The sequence below is a fragment of the Mustela nigripes genome, chromosome 16 (genome assembly GCF_022355385.1).
Source record: "Mustela nigripes isolate SB6536 chromosome 16, MUSNIG.SB6536, whole genome shotgun sequence".
Classification (NCBI taxonomy): Eukaryota; Metazoa; Chordata; class Mammalia; order Carnivora; family Mustelidae; genus Mustela; species Mustela nigripes.
Window position 1 is genome coordinate 30430685 of NC_081572.1, and position 22716 is coordinate 30453400.

General features: G+C 39.1%; 1 protein-coding gene across 1 annotated transcript in view; it reads left to right on the forward strand.

Moving 5' to 3' along the window:
* The window catches only part of ANKFN1 (ankyrin repeat and fibronectin type III domain containing 1), a 156163-nt gene that overhangs the window by 78737 nt on the left and 54710 nt on the right, over positions 1-22716 (forward strand). The window contains exons 6-8 of the mRNA XM_059379026.1: positions 3985-4082; positions 6454-6544; positions 11879-11986. Coding sequence (XP_059235009.1) covers positions 3985-4082; positions 6454-6544; positions 11879-11986 — 297 coding nt within the window. The remainder of the gene's footprint in view (positions 1-3984; positions 4083-6453; positions 6545-11878; positions 11987-22716) is intronic.

Here is a 22716-nt window from a genome sequence, read left to right on the forward strand (position 1 = left end):
ATAAAAATGAAGTATTTGTTAAAATAATAAAGCGTCATATTTAAAACATGCATAGTTATTTGATATAAATATAGTGAATCACAGCTTGAGCCAGAGCCAAATTTTAAGAAATACTAACACCTCGGTTTTGTCTGGTACCTTTCTTGCTAATGTTCAACTGCTATGAGCCATTGCATGATTAAACCCTGCTTCGATTTCCCAGACCTAAGTAGAAACAGTTGCCCTGATCTTTATCTTAAAATTGTAAGTCTTCTACAGTTTTAAACTGCATATACATGGCCCCAGTCCTTCAGGGATTTAGAGCAGGCTTATAAGTGATTTTCTCATGGCTTTAATAGTAAGTCTTTAAACTACCTACACATAACTTTCCAGAGAGACTATGCTAAGTTGCCTTCTGAGAATTCTCAGTGGGCTTTCAAAGTGATTCCTGCTCACTCTATTTCTCTCCCTTGTTTTTTAAATGACCACAAGCTCCTCTCCTCATGTCAAAAGGGTCCACCAACCCAACGAAGTACATTGAAGAAAAAGACTGTTGGTCGCCCCAGAACAGACTGTCCATTCCAACATGGATTTTTCCCTTCCATGTGAATCTTCTTTCAGGTTGTGAGATCTAATTACACTTAAATGCCTAAAACTTTTCATTAATTTCCAAAGCAGACCGTATCTCCTTACAAAGCTATTCTTTGTTTTGTTTTTCAAGAAACTAGGGTCCTCTTTTCCACCTGAAACATGTTTTGTAAAACACATTTCAATAGAACATGAACACTTGTTACTAAAAAGTCGTTTCTTTCAAATTTTGATTACTGTATATTCAAGAAACTTGTCATTAATCCTTTGGAGGTACTCTCACTAATCCCAAAATCTTTTTTTAGGTAGCCCCCCCTGAACCTGTAGCCTGGAATCAGAAACCCTTGACTCTCACTTCCCACTTGGAGCTCCTCCACATCAGTCAATGATGCATGTCTCAGTGGTGACCAGGGATGTTTCTGTTTACAGAATTTTTCTGTAATCCTTGCTTCTAAATGTCCTTGCAAATTTATTGCTGATTTTCATTTCGTTTTGTTGGTGAGGTCTTCAGTGATTTCCTTTTTCTTTTGCAACGGTAAGTCCAAGCTGACTTTTAGAGATTTGGCTTCTTCAGAGCTAGTAACTCATAAGCATAATAAAATATTTTGGAAAAAAATGCATACATATATATATAATGTGTATAATAAATGTTTTATTTAGAATATATATTTGTAAGGAAGTATAGGCCTAATGTGAGATTTAACATATAATCTTAATAATTTGATTCTAACATTTTACAACATGTCTCAGAGCTTCAAAGGGCAAGGGACTGGAGAAAGAGAGGATTCACAGGAAGAAAAATATCTCCTTGTTGGAAAAACCGGTCTACCCTGGATGTGTGTGTGTGTCCATGCATATAATCAAATTGTATATATTTGATTTGTAAAATATTTAGGAAGCACATTCTATGCACCAGACACAAATCAATATACTAGAGGAGAGAGGGAAAGGTGTTTCTCCTATTCTCAGATTTGTCCCAGTCTAACAAGAGAAAGTGGTACATACAATAAAGCATAATATGTGTGTAATATATCTTGTTTTCATATGAATGCAGGGCTTTGTGAGCATATAAATAGGTGTATTTAATTATTCCTGAGGAATTTTACTTTGCTAGATTCCAATAGATTAGTAGATTAGTAGAGTTTCACCAAGCAGTGGTTGGAAGATGAGCAAAAGACACAGAGGCAGAAAAGTACACAGAATAACCAGGTAACAGGGACTTACAGAGCAAAGACTTTGCTGTGAGACATGGTGGATATGAGGATAGTAGAGAATGCCTTGTTAATTAAATGCCTTTCATTTTATTTTGGATTAATTTTTTTAAAGATTATTTATTTGAGAGCGAGAATGAGCAGGTGGAGGGCAGAGGGAGAGAGAGGCGCAGACTCCCTACTGAGCCGGGAGCCCAATGCAGGGCTCGATCCCAGGACCCTGAGATCACAACATGAGCCACAGGCAGACGCTTAACCCACTCAACCACCCAGGGACCCAAACATTTCATTTTATTTTGAAAGCAGCTAGACAGTATGAAAAGATTTTAAGCAGAGAAATGAAATAATGAGATCTACATTTTAAAAATATAATTCATGCTGTGTTACATGGTTGTGTATAAAGATAAGAAGATGAACAGAAAAATCCACTTAGAGTTGATCAGTTAATCAATCAGGCCTACACCTCCTTGCAAAAAAAAAAATTGCAGACTGATGCACATGATTATAAAGTCCTGCTCTAGAATAAGTTCAGTGTGAGGGGAAGAGGGAAACAATGCAAGACATTTTAAAGCAGAACCTCTGGGTTTAGTAATCAACTCATCATGAAGAACTGGGGGAAAAGAGGAAGCAAGGATGCTCTGAGATGTGGGGTTGGGTGAATGGGTATATGGCAATGGCTTGAGCTAAAACTGAGAAAACAAGAGGAGACACATATTTTGGCAAAGAGATGTACTAGTGGGCACTCACATGGAGATCTCCAGGAGGAAGTTAGGCCTCAGAAGAGGCCTGAGAGAGACTGGACCTAGAATTACAGTTTTGAAAGTGACTGTTAGCGCATTAGAGTGAATAAGGTCACTGCCCAGAATAAGCATGTGAAGCAAGAAAAGAGCCAAAACCAAACCCCCAAGGAACATCATAGCAAAGGGAGAAGTAAAGGAGGAACCAGGGAGAGCCCAGAAAAAGGGGTCAGGAGATAGGAAGAAAGGGTGCAACCAAAACTGAGGGGAAAGAAGGCTGCAAAACGTCAGGAAGGCCAGAAAACAGGCTGCCCCAGGAAAAGGCTGCTGCAGACAATTCAGAGCACTAGGAACTTTAGGAAAACAATTTCTAGAGAACGAGGAAAATGAGATTCCTAAGAACATACGGAGAAGCCGAGGGTACAGGGGCAGCAGCCCTAAAGCAGAGGGGCGTGTGACTCAAGAGAAACAGCAGGCTTTACGGATGGTTCGGCTTCATTTTGAAGTACTTCAGTGTCACAGGGAGTATAACTTAAATCTGAGATCCTATACCTTGTCATTGTGAGGTTTAGAATGGGCAGGCCTTGTCTTCCATGTGCCTTAAGCTCCTGCTTCATTCAGGACTGCCTTAAACCTTGCCATGGGTAAACTGTCACTTCGGACACTGTATACTGATGAGGCACAATTTATCCTTCCTAACCACAGTTTTCTCAACCAGTGGAAAATGTTATAAAAGAACATGGGCTCACAGTAAAACGGGGGATAAGAATTTGGGTGTTAGGTTGAACTGTGAATGAACACTCACCTCAGGGATGTCAGGTGTGGAGGGAACACTGAAGAAGTTCAGCCACAAACCCCAAATCCTCAGGGTGAAGACAAGCCAATGAAAAAGCCGAGAAGACAAGACCAAGGAGGAGAGCCTGGGGAGTAGTGTGTGGGACACTACAAGAAGAGAATGCCTACAGAAGAAGGTGTCCAGTAACAGAGAAAGAAATGAAAGGAAGCTTCCTTATTTGGAACAAGAACGTCCCTGGGACCTTAAAATAGCACTTTCAGTAGCATGATGAAGCCCAAACCAGACTTGGGCAGCTAACAGAAAAGAATGTCCTACTGTACCCTTCACTTTCCCCATGTAATTAATAACTTATCTTCTATATACAATGAACTGTTACATATAGTGTGTCTGAGCATGAGTGTGTCTACATCCATACATACACAGATACATACTCGTATATATATCTAGGGTATATTAATTACCATTCAATGACTAATTATTTTCCTCTCCAGTTTTAAAAAATAATTGTGATCTTAGAAACTGACTTGTTATCCCAAGGAAGATTGTGAGATGTGCCAATACAGGAAAAAGAGAGTAAAATTCCTGTTTTTTGAGACACTTTTGCTAGAATTTCTGTGATGCTTCTTGATATATGAGTGCATTTCATGCTGTCTCTTTCTGTCTCTCCTTGCAGTGGAATGGAGCATGTCTAAAGACTTTTGTCCTTTGGCTGGAGAAATCATCATGGAAAACTTGCAGACCCTGAGATGCACCATCACAGGACTTACAACGGTAAATGCCAGATCCTCCCATTAGGCTTCCCATTCCCCTGCCCCTGATGTTTGTGCTGGGATTTGGGTAGCAAATGCCTCCTCTAGAAGCAACTGCCAACATCCAGTTCTCTGGCAACAACTGCCACTCGTTAAGTGTGATATGTCTGGTATCCATAATCTGAACCCCACAAAGGAGTGAGCAGACAGCATGAACCACTTTGTAAGCTGCCATGTTCTACAGAGATCAGAAAAAGACTGGCCTCATGCAAGCCTTGAAAGCTGCTGCTCTCCGGATCACAGTCTAATCTTTAGGGGGGGATCAAAGGCTCTGAGAGATCCAATTTTGACTCCCTGTCTGATGGTAAAAATAACAGCCTCCTCTAACCCTCACCCCCATAGCCTCGGTTGAGATCAGTCATCTATTGGAGTCATACAATTTCCTGAGAGAAATCCTTTCTCCTTGATTAAAAAAAAAAAAATCTAAATCTGCTTTCACAGAAAAGAAACTATATATGGTGGCACTACATTTCTTAGTAACCTGAACCAATTTAAACTGTGAATGAAAAACTGGAACAAACTGTGCTTATTTATTTAACCAATCTAAACTCAAACATTAATTATTTATAGAACTATAAATCATATGAGCACATGAAATGCAAAACATAAAAACATCTAGCAAATCAGTTCATACTGGAACAAACCATTATCTCCTCAAATAATTAAAATGCAGCAAAACAATCATCAAAATCATTTTTAATGAGAAGTTTTTAAAGTATGCTTAAGTCAAACCTGTATTTTTTTTTTGCACCAGTTCAAATAATAAGTATCTTAGACCCTTCTCTGAGAGAGAGAATTTTGTTTTTGTTGCTGTTCTCCTAAAAGATTAGTCCTTTAAAATGGTTATCTGTAAAGTGTAAAGCTGAAACCCAGCATTAAAAAGCTGTACGAGGTTGCATCTCAAGTTTGAACCAACTTATTCTAATAGAATTCTTGGTGGTTGGGTCACCACCACAGAATCTTGACTTTTAGTCCTAATCACATGTCTATACTAGGGGCCAAAACTGTGGATTACCAGAGCAAACAAACCCCTGAGTGGGTGGCCCCCAAGAGATGCTATCAGCAGAAGACTTGATTCCCAACCTTATAGCTCACATGAAGGAAGAGGGCCAGAAGAGAACCCCAGGGAATTTCCTTTGCTTAAAAGAAAAAGTGATATTGTGATAAAAATGGAAAACTCTCTGCAGTGAGTCTCTCTAATATTTGAACTAATTTTTATAGGGATTAAGTTTTTCCATTTCGTCGTCCAATGAGAGCAATTCAGACACCATCCTAATCATATAAAAGCCTAGGAGGAGACTGACACTTCTGTAGAATCGCCATAACCTCGAAGTACCTAGAAACCTATTTTTAATGTTAAAAAAATAACTTTATAATACGGTAAGGCCAACATTATTAAAATTTCTAGCAAAAGCTCTACAAAGAAGTGGTGGTTTTTTGTTTTTTTGTTTTGTTTTGTTTTTCACCTCAAACGCTATTTTACAATTTTCACAAGCAATGTTTTATCAAATGCTGGCTTCAAAAATGCCTCTTTCGGTTCACTGGGGAGAAAATAACTTCTCAAAGCAAAAATAAAAAATCATACAAAACATCTGAAAAGATTTTAAGTAAACAACAACAAAAAAACTCCTAAATTTTTAGAGTCATAAAACATTAAACAATGTAAGCCATTGTTTTAAAGATGGCTTTAAAATTGAAATGAAATCAAAGAATGATTTGGAAAGTTTTAATAGCTGAGTAAAGATATTCATTGCAGCATTATTTACTGTGGCACAAAATGTGGAAACAATCTTAATGCTCACCAGAGGGGGGCTGGTTAAATAACGGCATTTGCCCACAGTGAAGTACTATGCAGCCACTAAAAGAATGAACCAGATCTTTGATGTACTAATCAGAAAAGATGTTCAGTGTAAATTGTTAATTTTAAAAGCAAGTTGATCAGATAATAAAAGTAATGGTGACTGCCTCTGGAGAGGGGAAAATAAGGAGAAAGAGGCAAGGAACTGCTGTTATGGGCAAATCTGGCAGACCTGTGTGTGACTTTTAATAATTAGTGTATAATTTAGTGGGAGGAGGAAAGGTAATTATGACATTCCAATTTTTGAAAAAAGAAAGCTCACAGAGACTGAGGGCACCCCAAAGATGTGTATGTACACATCTTTGTTTATACACATAAATGTAATAGTCAGGAAAAGGTAGAAAGCTAAAGCATGGCTAGTGGATTTCCCAGTGGATCAATGAGTTATTAATCAGACAGAAGAATCTGCTTCTAAAGTAAAAGTGATTCGGTACAATTCCTAATGCATACCTTCTCTCTATTTGATACTTTTCAGGGCCAACAGTATTTCGTTCAAGTCTCGGCTTATAACATGAAAGGATGGGGACCTGCTCAGACCACCGTACCGGCATGTGCCTCGCCTTCTAGTAGGTGGTAGCTGTGAACTCGCTCAAGCCTGGCCACAGGCTCCAATTCCCCCTCCACCCATCCTCAGGGTACCATTGCCATTCCCTCTCCCCAATGCTTGGGACTGACAAGACTTCAACAGAGTAGCATCTGGGCCATGTAAAGAATGACTCCTCTACAGAAATGCAACTCTGGAATTAAAAGAGAGGGAATCTGGAACCAGCAAGACCAAATTTGATACCCATGATACCTTTTTAGTAGTTGTGTGGCTTTCAAAAGTTCCTTAAATTCTGAATCTGTAGAATGAGTCCAGTCCTTCCTTTCCCAAGGCTTTTGTGGAGATGCTGTGAATGACATGGCAGGAGTGGCTGGCCCGTTCTAGCTCTGCTCTCACCTCCTCACCCACATCAAACTGATAGGAGAATGAGATATAGCAAATCTTACTTATCTGACATTCTGTCCAAAGAAAATGCTTTCTTACTAACAGGCACTCTTCCACACTCTGCTACAAATATAATATATAACATTGTAGTGGTGGCTGAGAACCCCAGCAAAAGTCTCTTCTAATTATTTGAAGATTAATAATTTATGTCTGGTATATTTAGTAGCCTCTATAACCAGAAAATTTAATCAACCAGAAGAAATGTCTCTAGATATACCATATGATAGATTTTCTACATAGTGAGCCTATTGCTCTGAATTTGTTTTCATTTTTTAAAAAACCTTCATGAATGTGATAGTTCAAAATGGTATCATGTGCTTTTTATAAGAGTGCAAACTGCTACATCTTTTGTGGGACACAACTTGCCATAATTAGAACCGTCATTTATTTTACCCCATAATTACACATCTAAGAATCTAACCTAAGGAAACAAACACAGGCAAATAATTATGGACAAATATCCACACTGTTGCAGTGTATCCATGTATACAAGGGAGAACAAATATCCAATATTAACTCAGTGGCATTATAGAACAAAATGCAACCACTAAAAATGGTGTTTAAAAAATTGCATTGTATGGAAGAAATTCTTACTTTTTAGGTTTTAGGTAAAAACATAATGCAAAATTTTTTCACATAGTTAAGCTGTGAGTTTGATTATTATTAGATAGGCCTGTCTGCACATAACTATCAACTTTGACAGTGGATATTTGGGTTATAAGATTGTGGGCTCTTCAGTTTTCTTTTGTATATATTTATGTACTTTTCATGTTTTATAACAGCTCTTTTCCTAGAATCAACCATGAATCAGGTGGCATGTTACGGGCTTTCATCAGTGTCTCACTGAATCCTCACATGAGTCCTTCATGACTGTTCCTGTCTTATGGATAAGCACCACCACTGATTCATTGTCTGCATCACTCTGAACATCAGAGCCAACATAAGCTATTACCTGCTGGGCAGTAATCTAAGAACTTTATATAGATAGACTCATTTAATCATCATAACAGACCCACTGAGGTGGTTTTTATTAGTAGTCCCATTTCACTGGTAAGGGAGCTATTCACATAGAGGCACATACATACATAGAGCCAAACATCACAAAATCAGCAAGCACTGAAGTCGGGCCAAAACCCTACGGCCCTTGTCCTTAACCGCTATGCTATCCTCCTCCTCTATTAATAAGGAAATTGGGAGTCAGAGAGGATGTTGCCTTGCCCAAGGTCACAACTCTTGTATGTGGCTGAGCCAGTATTCAAGCCTAAACCCATCGAGCCCATGCCATGTCTCCTATGCTGTGGGAATTAGTGCCCTGCTATCCGGCAGACAAACGGGCTAAGAGCCAGCCAGCCAGCCAGCCAACCAACCGTTCATGTCTACCGTTTCTGGTGGATTCACACCAGGTGATACAGGGCTCTGGACACCTAAGATCTCTAAAGCCCCTGAGTCCCATGGGCATTTGATAATTTAATTATTCCAGTCTTATTTGGACATCCTTCTTATTAAAGACATCAGAAACACAAACTAAAAATATTGCAAGAGTAAGATACTAAGGGAAACTATCTCATTCTAGGGAGAAAAAAAATGTATATATTATTGATGAAGGGATAGTAGGGATAGAAAAGGGAAAAAAAAAAATGATTTGTGTTGGTTGACCTGAAGGTGGGACAGGGGAAAATTTCCCTCTCCAAATGTAAATTCTGATCTGCATATGGATACATTTACTTATAAGCATCAGATACTCTATAAACTTCAGATTTTAATCAGACACTCTCCCTCACAGCCTATTGCAAGGGCTTTCTCCAGAATGACAAGAACAGTCTTCCAGGACTGGGAAGAGTCACTTATTACTTGCTAATTAACAAAGCAACTGCCAATACTTTCTAACATGGCCCATTTGACTAGTAGGGGTATCTGGCAAATAACTAAAATCCAAACATGTCATTATAGTTGCTGCAGACATGCCATATCACTTGGAAAAGAACAATATAAAAACACTGAAGCTCTATTTATAAACAGAGCATGATGTTGTGATGCAGCATATATCAGTATTCAGATATTTACTAGAGGACAATATATTCTAACATGACAGAGTAATGGGAAATTTGGTAATATGTTCCAGTAAGCTATAAAACCTTTTTTTTAAAATATTTTTACAAAAGGCCTTAATGTGTTTTTATAGACTTATGTTATATGGTATGGTACATAATAAGAGAAAAGGACCCAGACAGGCTTGTCTGAGTTACGATCAGGAAAGCCCTGATATCACCAGTGAATGTAAGCTCTGCATTGTGTTGCAATCGAAGTGTCTCATTACCAGAACAGTGAACTGTATTATGTGGCACAATCTGCTCTTTTCCTTCCACACTAAGTTTATTCCTGTCAGGTTCCTGATTTCTTAATATATTTTCAATTTTCTCCCTCATCCCTAAAGTCTCCTATTTTATGTAGTCGTCAGAACCTTCCAAACATCTACGAGAAAAACTCATTCTTTCCAAAAACCTTGGCATCATGTCCAGTGCTCACTTGGGCTGCAATTTAGCATTAGCAATTTTCAAATGTATCATAAAGTCGTCAGCTTGAGCTCGCCTCTGATGTCATAGGGCTCAGCTGAAAGAGCCAGCTCTATTTCATGTCCCCTTGCATTGATGGCAGTATTAACACTCATTAGAATGTATTAGCATGTGCAGGGCCACATAAGAACTCAGCCACCCAGAAGTCTTACTCAAGCAAACATTACTCCTCTTATCATGAGCACTAAAGATGCATTCACCCAACTGAGGGAACAAACTCAAAAAATGGCCTTTGGGAATCCATGATAGCATTTATGATCATGCTACAGATAAGACGGAAAATCACTTGGAGTTTGATTCCTCAGACATTTCCAAATTTCCCAGTAAAAGCACCTTTCCTAGGCCAGGCTACCTGAACTCCATCCTTCTATTCACAAAGCCTCACCAACATTTAATGAGTGTCCCTGATGTGCCCAGATGGTGCTTTACTCACATGATGTTTTTAAACCTCAAACAACCTTTAAAAAATACTCAAAAACTCACTTTACAGAGAAGAAACCTGAGGCAAAGAGAAATTAAGTCACGGTTTCTGCCCACAAGGAACAGAGTCTACAGAAGGCACCTATGCCAATTCCCTGTCTCCAGAGTTGACCACAACTAAGCCACACCACACAAACTCCAACCAAGCCCTGACCCTCTTTCCCAAAAGAAACAAAACAAAACAAAACGTGTCTACAGTATAAGGAAACAGGCACTACATGGAAGGCCCTGAGACTGTATTATGGTCTTGGCTCTGCCCCAGACAAGCTGAGTGACGTAGAACGGGAATGGTTCTCTCTGGGACTCAGTGTTCTAAGAGGTGAAATGGAGACGAGTACCTGGGGGAGGGGAGGAAAGAGGAAGGATTCGAACATCTCTGAGGCGTCCTTCTTACAGGATTAGAAATGATGTTTCCATACTCACTACTCAAGAAGCTCACTCTTCATCAGTGAACTCCCTTCTTTTTTTAACTTAACGATTTACATCATATCGTGCTGGATATCTAATAAACCTCTCATTTCATCCTCACAAAAAATCCTGTAAGGTAGATACTATGTTCATTCTTCACATTACAGAGTAGTGGTCCTGTAAGTTTTGTGCCTTACAGACACAGAGCCAGAAGCCCAAAGAGCCAGAGTTCATATCCAGCTTTATCTGACTCCAGAACCTGTTCTTTCTAATAGCTGTTCTAAAGAACACAACTCTTTCTAACTGTGAGGGACTGTTAGGCCGTGGATGAACCAATGAGTGATGTTTTTACCTAACTTTAACCATCAGGACATCTGCCTAAGTTTCTGAGCAAGGGAGATTCCATATTTTAAAATAAATCTGGGGGGAGGGGAATTTGAAACTGGTTCAGTTAAAATTTAAGCCTCAGATATACTCATGAACTAACTGGCTTTACTAGAAAAGAATGGCTAGAATTTTTAGAGAAAGCATTTCAACCAAGAAGTGTTTTAAGTTATTGCTTTTAAAAGGTTCAGAGAGTAAAACGAGGTGGGGACAGATAGAAGAAAGGATGGACTATAAAGTGACAGACCTGCTGAAAAAAAAGACAAAACAAAACAAAACACAAAAACCCAGAGTTGGAGACAGCAGAATTACAATCTTGACATTAGTCCCATATGGGTTATTACTCTTGATATCATTATAGCCAAATGGAATGAAAATAGAAGGGGGAGAAAAATCTCAGTGGGTATTGCAATTTAAATTTGCCATGTAAGCTAATACTGTATATTTAGAGACTGAGCAGACAGGGTGGTTGGTGGCTCGGGAGTATGTGCAGGGGTTGCTGTGCCAGCTAACCAAAGCAGACATTCATTAGAGCAAAATGTAGATTTCCATTTCTTGGCATCTGACATGGGCTCTTTCCTTGGAAAGAAATGTCAATTTGGCCAAAAGTGTGAAACCTACAATAAAAGCATTGGAACTGTGGATTTCATCTAGTCTGCACATTCCCACCCCTTTCTTTCCTACTGTGGAAATCTAGTTGTGATTTGGGGTGCTGAGTGGAGAGATGGAGGGGAGCGGATTAGGACCCAGGATGCTGAGAAGGAGGGTAAGGAGCTGGGGAGGGGAAACTGGACTCCAAGAATCCCTGTTTTCTTTTGGCCTTCAGTTACTACTTTCTCTTGCCCTACAATTGCCCAACACAAAAAAACCAACCACAGTTGCTATTTTGCACAGGGCCCCGAACAATGGCAGTCCCAAACTCTTGGCACTGCCTACCAGCTGTGCAAGTGCTAGGTGCTGATCCAGAATCCGGAAGGTGTGAACAGAACCCAGCTCCTGAGGCTGGGCCTCAGGGGAGAGGCCTCCCCAACACTGAAATTTCATTGTTTGTTTCTTTTGTTCAATAGACTGGAAAGACTATGACGACAGAGAGCCCAGACACAAGGGACAGAGTGAAGTTTTGGAAGGTCTGCTGCAACAGGTCCGAGCCCTTCATCAGCATTACAATTGCCGAGGTAAGGATAAAAATCTGCGCTGGGCCATCGACTGAGGTCTCGGTGGCGCCGGTAATGTTAGCAGTTTCCTAACTGGGTCATACCTTCTCATTCATCAGGGAGAGAGAGATATTAATATTTGTACATCTGGAATCACTTTACAGCACTATCTTGCTTTAACCCTTCAGAAGAGACTTCCCTCTCTCACTCCCTTGTTCTCTTTCACTCTCACCCTCTCTCCTTGCAAACAGTTTGGGGGGAAAAAAAAAAAAAAGCTCAAGTGAAACAGCAGTTGCCACTAGTTCCCTTCCCTTTGAATTGTCCCTTCACAAAATTCCTTAGTGTGCTGGGTCTTTGGGATATTCACCCATGAACTTTTCAGCCCCAAGGAAAATTCCATGAGCATCCCTGAGGAAGTTTAGCCAATTTTTACAGTAACAAGAAATCTTCTTGTCATATTTGCAGGAAGTTGGCAATGCAGTTTCACATCCACTGTATTTTTCATCTGCGTTTTTAGCAATCACCACTAAGGCTAAGTGACTTGACCAGGGTCACAAAGCTAGGAAAAGACACAATCAGGATTCTGACCTAGGTTTTTCTATCTCTAAGTGCACTCTTCCTGCCATACCTCATTTCTGTCCTGCCCTGAACACTGGGACTAGGCACTAGGTTTTGTTCTCACCCTAATTTTAATCTTCCCCTGTACTACTGTTCGGGAGACATCTTTAGACCTAGCCAACCATACTCAGAAGATCTCTGAGAGGCTTTCAAAAACTTCTCTTCTATGTGGGCTATTCAGATGGGACAGGGTCAGGCTTCTGATCTGTGAAATGATTCATGGAATAGGCACTTAGCTTTATTTGGAGAATTAAAGCCTCCATAAAGTTTTCATTTGCCATGTTCCTTCACCCATCAGATCCCAACTGCACTGCACTCTCTAGAGGCAGGGCACTGCTAGGTCCAACTAGGTAAGAAATCCATGAAACTATGAGATGCTAGCTGAGTTTGAACTAGGTATAAAAAAATTATACTTGGTATTAGCAAACAGTTGGTCCCTACTGTATAGCTATAACAACAGAGCTCTTCAGAAGTGTTGGGCATAGCTAGAAAGGGGGACAAGTGTTTTCAAGAAAATATTCTTTTTTAAAAAATTTTTATTAACATAGAATGTATTATTTGCCCCAAGGGTACAAGTCTGTGGATCATTAGGTTTACACATTTCACAGCACTCACCACAGCCTGTACCTTCCCCAATGTCCAACCACCCTATCCCTACCCCTCCCAACCCCAGCAACCATCAGTTTGTTTTGTGAGATTATGAGTCTCTTATGGTTTGTCTCCCTCCCAATCCCATCTTGTTTCATTTTTCCCTTCCTACACCCACAACCCTTGGCCATGCCTCTAATTCCTCATATCAGAAAGATCAGATGATAATTCTTTCTCTGACTAACTTATTTTGCTTAGCCTAATACCCTCTAGTTCCATCCATGCTGTTGCAAATCACAAGATTTCATTTCTTTTGATGGCTGCATGGTATTCCATTGTGTGTGTGTGTGTGTGTGTGTGTGTGTGTGTGTATACCACATCTTCTTTATCCGTTCATCTGTTGATGGACATCTAGGTTCTTTCCATAGTTTGGCTATTGTGGACATTGCTGCTATAAACATTTGGGTGTACATGCCACTTTGGGTCACTACATTTGTATCTTTAGGGTAAATACACAGTTGTGCAATTGCTGGGTCTTAGGGTAGCTCTATTTTCAACTTTTTGAGGAACCTCCATGCTGTTTTCCAGAGTGGCTGCACCAGCCTGCATTCCCACCAACAATGTAGGAGGGATCCCCTTTCTCTGCATCCTCACCAGCATCTGTCATTTCCTGACTTGTTAATTTAAGCGATTCTGACTGGTGTGAGGTGGTATCTCATTGTGGCTTTGATTTTTATTTCCCTGATCCAAGTGTGATATTGAGCACTTTTTCATGTGTCTGTTGGCCATTTCTTTGCAGAAATGTCTGTTCATGTCTTCTGCCCATTTCTTGACTGGATTATTCCTTGGGTGTTGAGTTTGATAAATTCTTTATAGATTTTGGATACTAGCCCTTTATCTGATATGTCATTTGTGACTATCTTCTATTCTGTCAGTTGTCCTTTGGTTCTGTTGACTATTTCTTTTGCTGTGCAAAAGCTTTTGATCTTGATGAAGTCCCAATAGTTCATTTTTGTCCTTGCTTCCCTTTGCCTTTGGCATTGTTTCTAGGAAGATTTTGCTGTGGCTGAGGTCGAAGAGGTTGCTGCCTTTGTTCTTCTCAAGGATTTGATGGATTCCTGTCTCATATTGAGGTCTTTCATCCATTCTGAGTCTATTTTTTCTGTCTGGTGTAAGGAAATGGTCCAGTTTCGTTCTTCCACATTTGGCTGTCCAATTTTTCCAACACCATTTGTTGAAGAGACAGTCTTTTTTCCATTGGACATTCTTTCCTGCTTTGTCAAAGATTAGTTGACCATAGAGTTGAAGGTCTGTTTCTGGGCTCTCTATTTGTTCCATTGATCTGTGTGTCTGTTTTTGTGTCAGTACCGTACCATCTTGATGATTACAGCTTTATAATAGACCTTGAAGTCTGGAATTGTGATGCCACCAACTTTGGCTTTCTTTTTCAACATTCCTCTGGCTATTCGGGGTCTTTTCTGGCTTCATATGAATTTTAGGATTGTTTCATTTCTTTGGAAAAAATTGATGGTATTTTGATAGGGATTCCATTAAATGTATAGATTGTTTTAGGTAGCATGGACATTTTCACAGTATTTTTTCTTTCAATCCATGAGCATGGAACATTTTTCCATTTCTTTGTGTCTTCCTTAATTTCTTTCATGAATACTTTATAGTTTTCTGAGTACAGGTTCTTTGCCTCTTTGGTTAGGTTTATTCTAGGTATCCTATGGTTTAGGGTGCAATTATAAATGGGATTGACTCCTTAATTTCTCCTTCTTCTGTCTTGCTGTTGATGTATAGAAATGCAACTGATTTTTGAGGATTGATTTTATATTCTGACACTTTACTGAATTCCTGTATGAGTTCTAGCAGTTTTACAGTGGAGTGTTATGGGTTTTCCACATAAAGTATCATATCTTCTGCAAAAAGTGAGAGTTTGACTTCTTTGCCAATTCAGATGCCTTTTATTTCTTTTTGTTGTGTGATTCTAGTACTATGTTGAATAGCAATGGTGATAGTGGACATCCCCTACCATGTTCCTGACCTTAGGGGAGAAGCTCTCTGTTTTTCCCCGTTAGGAATGATATTCACTGTGGGTTTTTCATAGGTGGCTTTGATGATATTGAGGTATGTACCCTCTATTGCTACACTGTGAAGAGTTTTGATCAAGAAAGGAATCTGTACTTTGTCAAATGCTTTTTCAGCATCTATTGAGAGTATCAAATGGTTCTTGTTCTTTCTTTTATTAATGTATTACATCGATTGATTTGTGGATTTTGAACCTTCCTTGCAGCCCAGGACTACATCCCACTTGGTCATGGTGAATAATCCCTTTAATGTACTATTGGATCCTATTGGCTAATATTTTGGTGAGAATTTTTGCATCCATGTTCATCAAGGATATTGGTCTATAATTTTCTTTTTTGATAGAGTCTTTGGTTTGGGGATCAAGCTAATGTTGGCCTCATAAAATGAGTTTGGAAGTTTTCCTTCCATTTCTATTTTTTGGAATAGTTTCAGGAGAATAGGTATTAATTCTTCTTTAAATGTTTGATAGAATTCCTCTAGAAAGCTGTCTGGCTCTGGGCTCTTGTTTGTTGGAAGATTTTTGATGACTGCTTCAATCTCCTTATTGGTTATGGGTCTGTTCAGGTTTTCTGTTTCTTCCTGGTTCAGTTTTGGTAGTTTATATGTCTCTAGGAAAGCACCAATTTCTTCCAGATTGTCAACTTTGCTTACTGGTTATGGGTCTGTTCAGGTTTTCTGTTTCTTCCCGGTTCAGTTTTGGTAGTTTATATGTCTCTAGGAATGCACCAATTTCTTCCAGATTGTCAACTTTGCTGACGTATAGTTGCTCATAATATGTTCTTATAATTGTTTGTATTTCTTTGGTGTTGGTTGTGATCTGTCCTCTTTCATTCATGATTTTTTTTTTAAGATCTTATTTACTTATTTGAGAGAGAGAGACAGTGAGAGAGAGCATGAGAGGCAAGAAGGTCAGAGGGAGAAGCAGACTCCCCATGGAGCTGGGAGCCTGATGCGGGACTCGATCCTGGGACTCTGGGACCGTGACCTGAGCCGAAGGCAGTTGCTTAACCAACTGAGCCACCCAGGCACCCCTCATTCATGATTTTATTAATTTGGGCCCTTTCTCTTTTCCTTTTGGTAAGTCTGGCCAGGGGTTTATCAATCTTACTAATTCTTTCAATGGACCAGCTCCTAGTTTCATTGAGCTGTTCTCCTGTTCTTTTGGTCTCTATTTCATTAATTTCTGCTCTGATCTTTATGAGTTCTCTTATGCTGGGTTCAGGCTTTCTTTGCTGTTCTTTCTCCAGCTCCTTTTGGTATAGGGTTAGGCTGTGTACTTGAAACCTTTCTTGTTTCTTGAGAAAGGCTTTTATCACTGTATACTTTCCTCTCAGGAATGCCTTTGCTGTGCCCCAAAGATTTTGAACAGTTGTGTTTTTATTTTTATTTGTTTCCATGAATTTTTTCAATCTTTTCAAATTTCCTGGTTGACCCATTCATTCTTTTGTAGGATGCCTGTTAGCCCCCATGTATTTGAGTTCTTTCCAACTTTCCTCTTGTGATTGAGTTCTAGCTTCAGAGCATTGTGGTCTGAAAATATACAGGGAATGATCCCAATCTTTTGGTACCAGTTGAGACCTGATTGTGACCCAGGATGTGATCTATTCTGGAGAATGTTCCACGTGCACTAGAGAAGAATGTGTATTCTGTTGCTTTGAGATGGAATGTTCTGAATCTATCTGTGATGTCCATCTGGTCCAGTGTGTCATTTAAAGCCTTTATTTCCTTGTTAATCTTTTGCTTAGATGATCTGTCCATTTCAGTGGGGGGGTGTTAATGTCCCCTACTATTATTGTATTATTGTCAATGTGTTATTAATTGGTTTAGATCATTGGCTGCTCCCTTGTTGGGGGTATAGATATTTAAAATTCTTAGATCTTCTTGTTGGACAGATCCTTTAAATATGATATAATGTCCTTCCTCATCTCTTATTATAATCTTTGGCTTAAAATCTAATTTATCTGATGTAAGCATCGCAATCCTTCTATCAGAAAATATTCTTTTAATTAGTAGCTCATTAGAAAATGTAAATGTGCATGGAAGAAGCTGAGAAGGAAACCCAAGTGGGTTTCATTCCCAGATCTGTAGGAAAACTTTACCCATACCATGCCCTTAATGACTCCACACTGACCAGAGTGTACTCAGTTCTCTGTTATCAGAGCTCATTTTAGCACGCCAGGCATTATCCAGGTTCCATTCTCTCTGCTGCCTCTCGATCATTGCCCTGCCCTGCCCGTTGGTTCTTATATGGCAGGGAAAGGTAATAAAGCAACTGAATAGATGATTCCTTGCAATTCATAAGCCACTTTGTGTTTGGTCTTTACCAAGGGGGGAAAACTAAAACTATTCATGAAAATGAGGGGTTTTCACAACTGAGGATTTAGATGCTCTCCCCATTACTATTAGGTTACTATCTAATAATCAAGAAACAAATATCTAGACAGAACAATTATTTCAATAGTTTTCATTCAACTTTTATCATGTATAAAAGGCTCTTCCCCAACAGGGATGTAAATATGCACACAATGTCAGGAAAGTTTTAAGTAAGGCACAAGTAGAACTTTATTTCCTTGTTCATCTTTATTCTTAATTTCTAAGAATCATAATTCTTATATTAATTCTTCCCAAAAAGAAAAAATATTTTTTATATTGAAATGTACTCAACACTTAAACAGTACCTGAACCGTTATTTTGGTTTTTAAGATACCCAGCTGAAAAAGGGTCTCTGGTCAGTAAGTTTGGAAAATGTTGCATTATATATTGCTTTTCTGGAAATGTAAAATTGGCATTACAATATTAAAGACTCTAATAAAGAGACATTTTGAATTTGGTTAACCAAGCATTTTCCAAACTTATTTGTAAAGTCATTGTAAAACTTTTTTCAGTTAGCACAGACTTTGGGAATGCTGACCCATATTCCAAGTTAAAGGAAATGACCTCATACAAAAAAAAAAACAAAACAAAAAAACGACTTCTAAGATAATTTAACATTACTGTCTCAGATGATAAACCAAGGATAATTAGGTATTACATACAGAAAAACTACAAAATTGTTATTTGAAAAACTCAACTATAAGAGGGAGGCAAGCCAGAAAACAGACTCTTACCTACAGAGAATAAACTGAGAGTTGCTCAGGTGGTAGGGGATGGGCTAGATGGGGGTTGGGTAAAAGGAGAGCACTTGTGCCTAGTACTAGGTGCTGTATGTAAGTGAAAAACACTATATGTTAACTAACTAGAATTTAAATAAAACTTGAAACATAAAGTAAAATAAAATACTCAACTACATTGAGATCTATGTGGTTGAGTGCATATACAAATTTTACAACTGTTATTTCAAATCCCAGTTCTACTACTTACTAGATATGTATCCCTGAGAAAAAGGAGCCATAGCTTCCCTGAGCCATAGCTTCACCATCAGAAAAAATTCAAGATAATAGTATACATCTTTCAGGATTGTTATGAGGATTACATCAGATAATGCATTAAAATCACCTGGTATAGTGTAGGCACTTCACAAACTCCAGCCTATTTTCCTTCCATTGCTCTTCCAGATGAAGAATGGAGCCTCTTTTTCTCCTCAGCACTTTACTGATACATCCTAGAATTAAAGTGTAATCAATGACTCCAGTATAATAAGCCTGGAATGCTCAGTAAATACATAGCATATTCCAAATGCAGAAGTAATACTTAAACAACCCTTTTACTACCAAAGCCCTACATGGGAGATACCAAAACCCACATTAAGTTCTGTACTTTGGCTAAAGAAGAATCCACAGTTAATCTGCATGTTCTGTACTGGGATGCAAACTCAATGGAGATGTTGAGCAGCCTTTATTGTTCACATGGTTTATTCCCCAACATACATTATGAGTCACAGCAGTGCCCTTCAGGAGTGATTCTCACTTATCATCTAATTTTTCAGCTGGCAAACATTTACTGAAACACAGCCTACGTGTGTCAGGTGCTAGATATATCAATATGGATAATATAAACTCCCTATGTGCCAAGCACTTGAAAGCTAAAGAATTACTGCATTTGGAGTCCAGAGAACTGCCATTGTACCAGAGCCCTGAACTACGCAGACAGAAGCCAGAACAGAAGCCACTATATCAATGGCTCAGTGTGTCGGTATAGACCCTGAATCAGTCAAGATGAGCTACATCATTTTGCAGTAACCAAATGACCCCCCAAATATTTATTTCTCACACAAGCTATATATCTACCACTGGGCAGCTGAGGGCTGTCCTGTGTTGTCATCACCCTTCTCTAGAAATATCTGCCAGCACCTGTGGGAGAAGGAGATGAAACTCTTGAATGTCTCATATGGACAGGACTTTATGTAAGACACTTACATTCAAAACTCATTGGCCAGAACTGGCCACATGGCTACAGCCAACCACAGGGTTCCAAGAAGAAAAATTCTTTCATGTGCCCAGAATGGAGGAGGCCCAGACATTTGCATGGGCCCCTTTCCCAACCCGTAGTAGTCGTTCTCAGGGTTGGTTTTTTTTTTTTTTTTTCAGTTTAATCTTCATTTTATATTATGTGTGATTATAATGAGAATGATCTTATTAATTAATGAGAGTGTGAGCAGCTGGGCTCAAATTCCAACTGTACCTTCACTAGCTGTGTGACCTTAAGCAATTACCTACCCTCTCTAAAACTGAGTTTTTCTCACTTGTAAAATGTAGATAAGAATTATCTATACTTGAGGTGCCTAGTGGCTCAGTCAGCTAAGCGTCTAACTCCTGGTTTTGGCTCAGGTCATGGTCTTGTGGTTGTGGGACTGAGCCCCACATCAGGCTCTGTGCTCAGTACAGAGTCTGCTTCAGATTCTCCCTCCCACTTGCGCTGTCTCACTCTCAAAGAAATAAAAGAGCTTTATTATTTTAAAAAAGAGATTATTAAAAAATAATGCATTAAATTCCTTCCATTCTCCATTTTTTTATTCCCCAAAGGCTCAATTCTTTTAACCAGTTCTTTTGATATTTTCTTCATATCTCTACAGAACATGTTTGTATTGCTAATTTTTTTTTAACTTGAGGCATTGCCCAAGAAAAGATGATTTCTCTTTTTCACTCCTTCCTCTTGCACATTACAATTCCTACCATTCGTCCTCCCAATATATCTGCACTGTAATTTTAGTAAGATCAATATTTATTGCCTACGTTATAATGATCATGTAATTCTTGATTATTTTCCTTTCCTTCATAACTTTTTATTCTCCCTGTACTTAGCTGTCATTTTTCATTGTATGTTTGCTTGTTTTCTGTGTGGCTATAATTAATCCCCAGGCTATTCAATTGTGTCAATTTTCTCTCAATCCAATCAAATGTTTTACCTGCACTTTTTTAAGGAAGCCTCTCTGAGCCCTCTGACCTGTTCCCACCTAGACTGGTTGCTGGCTGCATGGGTCTGGCGCACAGCTGGTGCCCTAGGATCTCCTTTCACCACCATACTGAGGATTCTTCTGGCTGCCCTCCAATATTGGATTGCTTCTTTTTGTATCCCATGTCTTATTTTTTCTTCGTTAGTCCTTCATTTTGGTGGAGTCCTTACTCTAGTAATTTCCTGAGAGAGGATTCTTGGGAGCTAACTTTTGGGTACAGTGAATGTCTAAAAATGCATTTATTCTACTCACCACTTTTAAAGTTTTCAGATAAGTATAGGATTCTTGGTTGAAATTGGTTGAAATAATTTTTTCAGGTTTCAAAGGTATTGCTTTGTCCTTTTCTGGCTTTCAGTACTGAGAAGTCTGATATCATTCTGATTCCAAAAGTTTCACAGGATACCTTTTTTTTTTTCTTCTCTGTCAAGTTTTTCAGTTTTGTTTTTTTTTTTAACTTCAGTACTCTAAAATCTGCTTTGGTATTTTCTTCATGTCTCTGGATAACATATTTATATTGCTAATTGTTGGGGGTTTTTTTCTTCAATTTGAGGCATCACCTCACTAAGGAAGGATGATTTCCCTTTTTCCCCTCCCTGCCTCTTACATGCAAATTATAAATCCTACCCCTCATCCTCTTAATATACTGAATAATATAAAAAAATGCACTGCCTTAGTGTGGGTGTACTGTTGTCTGTTGTGCTGGGCAACTGACAAGCCCTTTCCGTATAGGAAGCTATACCCTTAAAATTATATTCTTAAAATTATTTAGAAGTATTTCTCCCTTTTTCTTTGCTCCCTCCTACTGGACTCATAGCCTGATGTCAAACCTCCTAGGTTATTAGCCCATTAATGTTTCTTTTTCTCTTCTACTTTCCATCCCCATGTCCTTATGCTTTTTTTTTTTTTTTTAAGATTTTATTCATTTATTCAGCAGAAAGAGACACAGTAAGAGAGGGAACACAAGCAGGGGGAGTGGGAGAGGGAGAAGCAGGCTTTCTGCCAAGCAGGGGGCCCAATGCAGGGCTTTATCCCAGAACCCTGGGATCATCACCTGAGTCTAAGGCAGCCATTTAATGACCGAGCCACCCTGGTGTCCCTTTATGTTCTTTCTCAAGAGATTTCTGCAACCTTATTTTCTAAGCCTTCTATTGGGTTTTTCAGTTTTTGGTAGTATATTTTTAAACTGCCAGTGCTTTTATAATTCTCTGAGTGTTTCTCTTAGGCTATCCTTTTCACAAAAGTGCAGTGCCTTTTGTTTCTCTTCAGGCTATTAATGATAGGCTTTGTTTCATTTTATAGTTTCTTCTCTCAGCATTGTCTCTCCTCTAAACTGTTCTATTGTTTATTTGGTTTTGGCCTCTTTCCTGTTACATGCTTTTCACATCTAACTGGTGATCCTCGGACGTTGTTCACGGAGATTTAAGAAAAGAGAGCTCAGTAGCTGCTGGGGAGCTTTGAGCATGTGGGCAGGGCTCTTTATCTATAAGCTTCACTTTAGGGTGATTTGGCATGGCCCTCTCTTTCAGAAACCAATGAAAGCAACGTCAGAAAGCTTTAAGTGAATTCTTCTTAGTCTGGTCAGGGCCCCGGAAGTTTCTTCCAGTGTCCTTCCTGGAGGGTATAAGTCCGAGTACCAGTGTTCTGAGAGCCTGAAAGGGATATAATCTGCATGGAAACTTTGATTTCATCCACCTGTTTGGGGTACAGTACTACACCTCCCACCCCCATTTTTAACTCTACTCCATGTCTCCCACTCTAGAAACCTGTCTTTATGTTTTTCAGAGAATAAGCCACTAGTTTTGGGGTTTTTTTTTTCTAGAGTGGGGAAGGGGCATTTGGCTATACAGAGTAGAGTAGGAGATCTAGAAGTCTGACTTCTTTTTAAACTGACTTTACCAAATCCCTGATTTTAGCTCCACACTCATCCCCCACTTCCAGCAGTGTGTGGTGCCCAAAGGGTGAATCAGGTTACTTCTCAGCCTTCTCCACTGCTGGCTTAGGATTCAACTTTCTCAAGTCTGCTAAATCCATCTGTCCATCTGCTTTCCAGCTACCAAAGTTC